This window comes from Helobdella robusta, assembly GCF_000326865.2.
Source record: "Helobdella robusta unplaced genomic scaffold HELROscaffold_2, whole genome shotgun sequence".
NCBI lineage: Eukaryota > Metazoa > Annelida > Clitellata > Rhynchobdellida > Glossiphoniidae > Helobdella > Helobdella robusta.
The window spans coordinates 3,890,869-3,901,505 of record NW_008704083.1 but is presented as its reverse complement, the minus strand read 5'-3'; the positions used below and the strand labels follow the sequence as shown (position 1 = coordinate 3,901,505).

The following is a 10,637-nucleotide window of genomic DNA, read 5'->3' as shown; positions in this document are numbered from 1 at the left end:
TGCTATCAGCCATCAAGACTAAATCATCTGCATACAAAATCTCAAATAACAACCCATCCATTATGTTTCCACACACAACATCCATCACAATTGCAAACAGAAACGGTGATAACACTGATCCTTGATGCACTCTTACCTTAACACTAAAAGCGTCCGACATCCCCCTTCCAACCCTCACCTTTGTCTTTGCCCCTTCATACAGCTGCATCACAGCTTCAACAAGTCTCTCATTCACTCCTTTCTTCCTCAACGCCCATTCAATGACTTTCCTCGATACTCGATCAAAAGCCTTTTCTAGATCCACAAAACACATGTACAATCTTCGTTTCTTCTTTCTATAATTCTCCTGCAACATTCTCACCATGAACAACGCATCCACCGTTCCAATACCAGGCATAAACCCGCACTGCATTTCATTAACTGTCACTTTAATATGACCAGTGTAGATTAATTAATTAATACGGTTCAATAACTTTGTTACGCAACCGTGACAGCTTTTAAAAATTTTATTATAATTTAAACAAGTTGAAAACATGTTTAATGTGCTATGAAATATTGTTGAATTACTTGAAATCAATTACATATTAGAAATCAAAATGGATGGAGCAAAAAATTTATGGAACACCTTCCCTACCAAATTCTTCATAATTTTCGTCGATGGTTTTCTTCTGTTTTAAAGCGTTCTGCTGTTGAATCTCTGGAAGAAAGTTCGATAGGGCCCAAGCAGTTGCACCTTTTTCTCGAGGCTGACTTTCTGTTTGATGAAATAAGATTGTTAGTTGTAAATTTCTATGCTGTGCTTCATGGGAACTAACTACTCTTTCAGTTTCACACCAAATATTTTGCAGAAGCTCCATATTAACAACTCTTTTCGAAAACAATGAATTATGAAACACTCACCACACAACAAAACTTTGTTATTACGGACACATTCAAGAAGTACCTCTGTTTTTAAAGTACAAAAGTTTATAACCCCAACATTTTTACATTCTTTTTTGTAGAGATATAACACAACATACTCAAATATAATGTACTTTCCATAAAAAGTACCAAATTTCTGTCTGTTGAAAAAAACCATTATATTTTTTCGTCGTATAATGTACACTGAAAAACTTTTATTTGTTGAAGACAATTGAACAAATTAATAAAATAAATTAAGATAATTGCTATTTCAATAGATTACCCACGCCATGCGAGTGTCAGTTTGTCCACAAAAACATAATTTAAGCTTAAACCAGGCCACTTTCTACATGGTATTTAATTGATGGATTTTTACTGTTTTGCGTTAGTCTCTAAATTATCAGATGAAGTTTAAAAAAACACACTAGATTTCTCTTAATCATTAAAATATTTTAATTCCAATATTTAAACCTTTTTATTGTTATTTAGTTGTAAAATGCAAACTTTTGAATGCATTAGTACGGTAATGATAATGGAAAAACCAAAAAATTTCGCTTCTTATATAATTAAAGAAGTGTTAAGCGAATATAGAATAGAAAAAACGAATTACAAATTTGTCACTTGAGCAACTAACCTGGAACATTAAGGGAAGAGAGTGATCTCTGTGTGAAACCGTGCAGCTAGAAATGTTGAAAAATTCATCTAAACATTGTAAAAATAAAAATGTACACAGTATTATAAGCCATCACTGACGGTTCTTTAAACATAAATATTTTCCTATATAACCATATCTTAGTTATATATGAACTAAATAAATATTAAACATTATTTTGTCTTTTCCAATCAGTTGAGATACTCACTTTTATCGACACTCGTCGACGTAGTAACAAACGTCACTTGGAACTTTTACATTATTATTTCCCCTTACTATAACTTCTAAATAGAAAATACTTTAAAAACACTTTTAAACGGTCAATGTAATTGTTTTTCTGAGTAAAATTACCTTTTTTTTATGTTTTATAATACAGTTAACAAAATTATGTGACTTATCAAACATCAAAACTGACTTAATAAATTGATGAATTAAGTTTGAAAGGAGTTCAGTGAAAGCAAAAAATAAATGACCAACATTACCTTTTTTGCAATAAGACTTTTGTGACAATATCTCCGTATTTTGAAAAGGTTCATGTTGTCTAAACGACAATGGAATAAGAAATCATAGAGCGTCATTATCTTGCTTGAAGAAGCTTTATTGAAATAAACATCAAATTAAACTTAAAATCTAGCCTCTTGCAACTTATACAAATTTGTATAGATAAGAACTAAGTATAATTCTATCAGTTTTATGTAACTAACGGATATTTGTTGGGACTGTTGGATTCTGTTTGTGATCTGGAGGTTTGCCTGAACAGAAACAAATAAAAAATAATAAAAAACGGAGAGATGCATTAATGTTAATTTAAGTGTTTATAATCTTGATCGAATAAATTAAGCAGTGAACCACTTCGAAATTTACCATTCCAGTAAATAAAAGAAGTGCATTATCAACAATTAATCAATCTTCGTTTAGCGTCCAGAGACCCAGTTCCTAGAGGTAGGACGTTGTTTTCTTTGCCATCAATTTTTTGCGTCAAATTAGACGATCAGTTGTATCCATTTCATTTAAATTGAGAGCTTTCATGTCTTGCTCGATTGTTTGCGACCAGGACTTCTTTGGACAGCCTTTGGGACGTGTGCCAGGTACTTCAACATCTGCAAGAGAAGTTATGGCACTGTTTCCACTTCGTTTGGCATGACCAAACCACCGCAGACGGTGTTGCCGGCATTCGTCCTTTATATCTAAACCAGAACGAGGCAGGATTTCGGTAGATTTGATGTGGTCCTTCAGACTAATTCGTTGCATCCATCGGAGCATTTTCATGTCGGTTCGTTGAAGTTGTTGTTCCAGTTTGGTTGTCATTGGCCATGTTTCTGCACCATATAACAACACTGGACGTATCACAGATTTATAGTCTTGATCGTAGTGGTAGTGGGATGTCACGCCGCATCAATTTAGAAGCAAGAAGATGCCATTTATTCCAGGCTGCACGTATGCGTGCTCGAACGGCAGTTTCAGCTGTTCCAGTACAATCTAGATATTGAAACGATGTGACTTTCTCTACCTTAATGGCTTCAAAAACATTGCTATTTCGTATTTGCATTATCAACAAAAGTGCATTAATTTATTTTTTTTTATTTCTTTTAAAATAAAAAAACGGAATATTTGGTGAACAATATTTAAAACCTCCAAAAACTTTAATGAAGCTGTTGATGATGAAGATGAGCTGGTCGATATAAAGGACATTCTTTGCTTTCAGTTTGTTTTTGTATCTTTCCAAATATTGCATAAGATGACTGTGCGTCGAGCATAACTGTTGCAAAATTTAAAAAATTAACAAAATAAAGTGTTGAATGATCAATTAAAATCTAAGTTTATCAAAAGCGCATACAAATGTAAAAAACAAAATAAAAAACAAAACAAAAAACAACAATTGTCGAATTTAACAGAAAAATAAATCGAAGCGTTATATAGATCCATAGTTAATCAACATTGTGGTTTATTATCACAATATGGAAGAAAAGTATCCAGATAAAATGTGTCTATTGAGAAGCTATCAATACTAGGACATTTTAACATTGGTATGGCAAACATTTAACGGTCTACACAATCATTATGTAAATCATTTACGTATTTACACAACATTCACCTGCAAACCAGACAGTTCAATGCTGTGCATTTGGCTTATGGAATCTATGAGATTGTGTCCTTCATCAATTATTACGATGTTGTTGTCAAGTACGATGCCCGAAGATTCACGAGTCCACTTGTGCAGCAGTGTGTTGTAAGGCAAGACGACCAACTTCATTTTAAAATGATTTCGTAAGTAGGAGGTTAAATGAAGAGATAGTTCAGAAAGAAAAATTTTGAAGGAATGTTTGAAAGTTTAAAAAAATTTAAATGTTTAAACAATGTGGTTAAAACTATAATTGACAATAAATGACCCGAGCAGAAGGAACGGCTCTCCTTGAAGCATAATATGGACATGACTTTGACTGTTTGCCCGTAACAACTAAGTCCTCAATGTCTTTCACTTCAACCTTTATGAGGAGTCATCACGTGATATAAAACCATCCACTAAACAATTTCATAACAATGTTTTGTCCAGTTAACTGACATATGTCTTCATTCAATGACACAACTGTCGACAAGAGTCCCACTTACTAACCAGCAGCCTATCTCTCAACTCAGCAATACCATCAAGCTTGTAGAAGGGACACGTGCTATTTTGCTGTCTGGTCCTCTTCTTTGATGGCTCACTTGATTTGGTCTTTGCTGTTTGGGAAGAAATAATTCAAATTTATTAGGTTAGAAAAATTGATTAGAAAATTACTTGAAATATTAGATATTGAAAATTTTAATTAATTAAAATAAAATTGTACAAAGAGTAATAAATAAATCTTTTTATAAAGAATTTATGAATATTTTATTTAAATATAATAATTCTTTAAGATAAGTACCATTCTTCTGCATATCGATGCACTTTTCATTGATAAGTGATAGGGATCCAAGCCGTTTGACCACATTGTTGATACATAGATTCTGAAAAAGAAATAATATTCCACTATAAAAAATTGTCAGAAAATAATAAAAAAATGAAATTTCAAGCTGAATACTTCATTCCAAACCAGCACCAAATTTATTTTAATTTTTTTATAATAAAAAAAATATGATCCTAGTTTAGATTCAATATATATATATATATATTTTATTTAACAACTGACCAGAGGGCATCAAGATGCCTCTTACCCATTCAGAAAAAAATGAACTAAATTCAACATAAATAGCAGAACAGAAAAAAAAGAAAATGTTCTATAAAAAAAAGATAGATACCACATGTATCTATCACATATCACACACACACACACACACACACACACACACACACACACACACACACACACACACACACACACACACACACACACACAAACACACACACACATAATATATATATATTATTGATGAAAATAACAGTACGTTCGGCGTTTGTTAACCTCCAATTTAACTTTTTGGTTTTTCTAACGATTGATCGTAAATCATTTTCAAGTTTCTTTAGTTCAAAAGCAAAATTTTTGTTTATTTTATGCATGATAGAACAGAAAAGCTTTTTTCGGTATTTCTATACCACCTTCGATATTCAAATTGATATGTTGTGGTTGTGCCCAGATGATCAAACATTTTTTTTTACAGGCACAGTACTGGCGCTATAAAGAATCACATGAAAGAGAAACACAAGACTAAAATCACTAGACAGTCTTTATTCAATATATATATATATATATATATATATATATATATATATATATATATATATATATATATATATATATATTTACAATATTCTATAAATTCTACCGAATGTTTGGCGTTAATATGTTTGTAGTTCGTTTTTTCAATTTTTCCCACTAAAGTTTTTTGGTGAACGTTTAGTTTATTAAAATTCAAAATAAACTTATTTAACCAAATAAGGCCATATTTCGATTCCGAATGAATCATCATCAGTGCTTTCTGCTGTTTATATAGGGAAATATAGGCTTTGTTTGCAGCATGAATTCGGAAAATAAGTTTATTTTGAATTTTAATAAACTAAACGTTCACCAAAAAATGTCCTGGTTATGATATTAAACTGACCCTCACTGCCTTGTGAGTGATGTTGGATCATCAAAGGCTAGGCCCACCGCTTATAACTGTGGTTGCGTAAGGAAGAGCGTCCTGCGTAAAAATTAGCCAAATAAATTACTTATGATGACAGAAGTGACAATGGTTTCATCATAGGTAGCCAAACGGCAACCCCCGATCTTGGGGAAAATGTCGTCTAAACGTGTGTTGTTGTTGTTATAAACGTTCACCAAAAAACTTTAGTGAGAAAAATTGAAAAAACGAACTACAAACATATTAACGCCAAACATTCGGTATTATATATATATAATAGATATAGAATATAATGTAATAGACCATAATTTTTACAATATTCTATAAATTCTACCGAACATATTAACGCCAAAAATTCGATAGAATTTATAGAATATTGTATAAATATATACATATATATATATATGTATGTATGTTGGAAGACCATATTTTATATAGTATTGTATGAATTCTACCAAATTGTTGGCATTAATCAATTTTCAATTTATTGTTTGTCTTTTCAATTTTCCTTACCAGAATTTTCTAGAAATTGTTCAATTTATTGAAAAGAGAATTATTATCCAAGTTTATTATGAAAATTTAATAAAACTGTTGTTATCCCAATTCATCATGTAGATATGCCTAATGAACAATTTTTAAAAAATTCTAGCAAGAAAAATTGAAAATAGATTGACGGCATTCCCCCAACAACACTTCAGTCATTAACACTGTTTCTATCATTACCACATTTCTTTCAGTCACCACTCCACCCACGATTTCAAGCAGCCCCCTTACTCATTCACCATCTCACCGAACGTGAACCAAGCGTCGTCAGCCTGATCTCGTCAGCGTAAGGACTGTTCTGTACTTCGTGTATGAATTGGGACAGCTGGCTGTGCGTTCGACTGCAGTAATATATCTGAGGTGTGAATAATTAGGGAGTTGATATATCTGGGAAAGCTGGTATATATGAAAAAATATGTGTCTAAAAATAGCCGATTTTAAAATACCGCTTTTTTTCAATTTAAGTGTTGAATCGAGCAAATGAAATGATGAAATGATTTAAAAACTGTGTAAAATCAATGAACAAGCCTTAAATCATTGTTAAGTAACCTTGAGGACATGATCATCTTTCATTGGATCATCATCATCATCCCCTCCATCATCACTATCATCTCTAATTTTGCTTGGTACATCGTTATCATCATCACTGACGTAATCAGTTAAGAGGATGTCATCATCTTCAGCAGCTTCATCAGACTCAGGTGCAGTGACGACATTTAGGTCACTCGAATTGTTGAAGAGTTCCTTGAACTGTTCATTCAATGCATCTCTCTGCAGTATACAGCAGCATATATAACTAGTATTTGAAACAGTTACAAAATTTTAACTTCATATGTAAATAATCCTTATTGAAAAAAAAATCTTTGTTGCAAAATCATATAAAAATGGGCGAAATGTGGCAAAAAGGATGGTGCAATGCAAAGATTGCAAATGATGAATGGATGGTTTGGTGAGATGAACCAAATAGTAGATAGTAAAGTTGAACAGTAATATTTTAATTCATCGAATTTAAGAAATCCCTTTTGCATACTACTGATCATACGTAAATCTAACAGACAGGGAAGGCTTATTATAAAATACCTAAAATATTACGCTGACCATCAAGTTTTAGATGGCACAATAGGGCTAGAAAAAATTTACAAAACACTTACTTTTCTTTTTGCCAGCTTTATGTTAGACTTTATTTTTTCCAACTTTTCTTCACGTTTTTTTCTAGATTCATTTTCCTCCTAAAAAGTCAATTTTAATATTCATTTACATTTGTTATATTACATTACAGCCAATCAACTAACTAACCAGCCACTCAACCAACTAACAGGCACCTCAATTATTACACCATCTCATTGTTTTTACATTGCAATAACAATGTCCAACCAGCCAGCCAACCAACTGGTCAGCCAGCCAGCTAACCAACCAACCAGCCAACCAACCAGCCAACCAACCGGCCAACCAACCAGTCAGCCAAACAACCAACCAACCAGCCAACCAACCAACCAACCAACCAACCAACCAACCAACCAACCAACCAACCAACCAACCAACCAACAAACCAACCAGCCAACAAACCAACCAACCAGCCAACCAACCAACTAGCCAACCAACCAAACAACCAACAAACCAACCAACCAGCCAACCAACCAGCCAACCAACCAACAAAACAACCAACTGGCCAGCCATCCAACCAACTAACCAGTAGTGCTTGTGCTCTAGCTACTTCTTCTTGTTTCTTTGCAACTCATTTATCCAATCTTCACTTGCTTCAACATTTTAATTATTTAATAAATTATATAAAAACATAGCTTTATGACAATGATGTCAATCAAAAGAAAATTTCAGTTTAAACACTATACCTTCCGACTTTACTGATGTGCCAGTTTTTGTTTTGTCTGAGCTATTGAACATGAAAAATAGAAATTTATTTATAGAATATTTTTTATGACTTAAAAAATCTACCTTTTATCTAATAGTTTGTTCAGTTCATTCATACTTCTATGCTCGTGATGCTTCAGCCACAAGAGGGAGCCACAGATCAGACTGAGGGACTTGCCCTGGAAATATAACAACGAAATGCAAATACAGTTGCACTGAAATGCAATCCAATTGACTTATCATATTAGAAAATTGTGTGAATGTTGGTTTCTGATTATTGTACATGAAAAGCAAGAAAGTACACCATACAATTAAGATTACCATCATAAAACATTTAAAAAAAAAAAAAAAAATTTTATCAAAAAGTTTTCATTGAACACATCACAATCCTTCACAGTAGCCATAATTAAGTGATCATCAAATAATGTGACAGGCCCTTCACATCACTTCTTTCAAAATCAAAAACTTTGCCTTTACACTGGTTTTTAGTGCTTTCAATTAAGGATCCATATAAATTGCAATGTGGTAATTACGCATATAATGACATCATTATCGGATAGAAAACAATAGAAATGCATTTTTTCCTAAAAATGTATGAACAAGATATGACAAAACAAAATTATAAATATTAATCTGAAATTTATAAAACAGTCAATATTTTTTCAAAATTTTTTAAATGCATTTAAAGTTTAAAAAATCTAATAAAAAAGCCTCTAACAGTGCCTGTAGGACTTTCAAAGATCCCAATTTTTTTCAGTTCAATAGTTTCGTACAACTTCCTCATGAAGGCCAGCTGAATATCGTAGGGAGGGAAAGGAAAAGGAAATACCTGAGGTACTTCAACATTCACTTCTGTTTCGGTTTTATAGTTTTTCAATTAAATCATCACCAGTATTTGAAAGTTTCATTTGGAACAAAACTCAAGATTGTTAGTTACTAAAGTAAGTTGGGACAAATGTGAAAAATTTTGTAAACATATTGAATAAGAGTACACTGAAAAATCTATTGAAAAATATCTACAAATAAATAAGTAAACAAGTACATTTCAATAAGTATGCTATTTTCATTAAATATAGTCATGATCAGAATAAGAATGATGAATGTTGTTATAAACTGGCTGTAATTGCGGCACGGTGGTTGAAGAACTGAAAAATACCTTTTGACCATGAATAAGCATTAGTTTGAAACTAATGACCAGTTGCTGTAACTTAGTTGAGAAAAATTATTTTACTACTATTGTGAAATTATAGTTTGCATATTAGGGTGGAGTGAAAAATTTTTTTTTCGAAATTTCAAATGCCTGTGTTGTCAAAAGATGTCTTTTAGGTCAATTAATAAATCACTAAAATTTAAACCACTTTTGTATACGTCTTGAGGTTCCTCTAGGCTCCTTTAGATTTTCACTATTAACACAAGTAAAGTTTCGACTATTAACGTATAAAAATGGTCGATTCTGCTCAAAAATACTACACAGTACACAACATCTCCTAAAACTCTTGATTATGCTTAGCAACAATGAAAACTAATATATAAATCTGAAACAATTCAATTTCATTAGTATGCACATCTCTAATTTTTGCTAGATTCCTTTTCGAAGTTACCATTGACGACCAAACTGATTTTATACTTTTTTTTCAAATATAAAATGCCTAAAACACGTAAAGAATTATTTTGTGAAGTTTTTGGTTTACCTACTGATTTGCTAGGAAATGTCCTTCCTACAAACTCTGACGTAATGAAGTGTTATTTGTGGAATAGGAATTTGCTAAAAGAAAGTGCCAATGGAAAAGATCCTAGCGTAAATAACATTTCGTGACTTATTTTAACCGAATTAAAACAGATCTGGCAAAAAGCATCAATTCCAATCATTTCAGATCAAAGAATTTTAAGCTTGATAGCAAATCTGAATCAAAAATATAAATCAATAAAAAAGAACATGAGAAAGTCCAAGAACAATGAAAATGAAAAGAACAAGAAAAAACGCTCGCGTTTAGAGAAGTCAGTGAGAAAACTTTGTTTGACATATCTGCATGCAAGTGTGGTGAAGATTTTGATAATTGTTTTTGTAAAAACAAAGTGCCTAAAAGAGAAAGAGATTTTTTAACCGACCAAAGAACAGTGCGTAAGATGATAATTGGCAATACAGATAAAAAAATTAGTCAAAGTCTACAGAAAAGTCTGGCGAGAAAAGCCAAAGAAGAAGCCAGATTGTCGAAGATTGAAGGTCCTTGTGCAAAAAAACAGAAATGTGACAACCTGGCTTTCGATGAAGTTGAAGAAGTTGAAGAAATAAAACAAATCAATTTTCCACCTGACTCTTCAGAAGAGTATAAACCATCCACACCAAGCCAGCTTAGAAGACCTTCTCCATCAAATTTTAGAAAAAGTGTTAAATTGCCTAACTTAGCCCAAGCGTGTGATCGAACTGGAATATCCGATCGATCGGCTTCACTGCTAGTCAACGCTGTTCTCCAAGATTTGCAAATAATAACAAAAACAAATTCATCTCAAATAGTGGATAGAAGTAAAATTAGGCGCGAACGAACAAAAAGAAGAGCCCATCTCAAAATAG

General features: G+C 32.3%; 1 protein-coding gene across 1 annotated transcript in view; it reads right to left on the bottom strand.

Moving 5' to 3' along the window:
• HELRODRAFT_106032 (hypothetical protein) overlaps window positions 1-10,637 on the bottom strand; it is an 18,347-nt gene that overhangs the window by 4,656 nt on the left and 3,054 nt on the right. The window contains exons 4-18 of the mRNA XM_009017278.1: window positions 8,784-8,917; window positions 8,150-8,244; window positions 8,047-8,087; window positions 7,887-7,953; window positions 7,348-7,425; window positions 6,746-6,967; window positions 6,444-6,551; window positions 4,459-4,540; window positions 4,167-4,273; window positions 3,943-4,038; window positions 3,648-3,800; window positions 3,157-3,311; window positions 2,035-2,137; window positions 1,542-1,580; window positions 624-746 (exon numbers count right to left, since the gene is read on the bottom strand). Of these exons, the coding sequence (XP_009015526.1) occupies window positions 624-746; window positions 1,542-1,580; window positions 2,035-2,137; window positions 3,157-3,311; window positions 3,648-3,800; window positions 3,943-4,038; window positions 4,167-4,273; window positions 4,459-4,540; window positions 6,444-6,551; window positions 6,746-6,769 (990 nt within the window). The 5' untranslated portion in view covers window positions 6,770-6,967; window positions 7,348-7,425; window positions 7,887-7,953; ... (1 more) ...; window positions 8,150-8,244; window positions 8,784-8,917. The remainder of the gene's footprint in view (window positions 1-623; window positions 747-1,541; window positions 1,581-2,034; window positions 2,138-3,156; window positions 3,312-3,647; window positions 3,801-3,942; window positions 4,039-4,166; window positions 4,274-4,458; window positions 4,541-6,443; window positions 6,552-6,745; window positions 6,968-7,347; window positions 7,426-7,886; window positions 7,954-8,046; window positions 8,088-8,149; window positions 8,245-8,783; window positions 8,918-10,637) is intronic.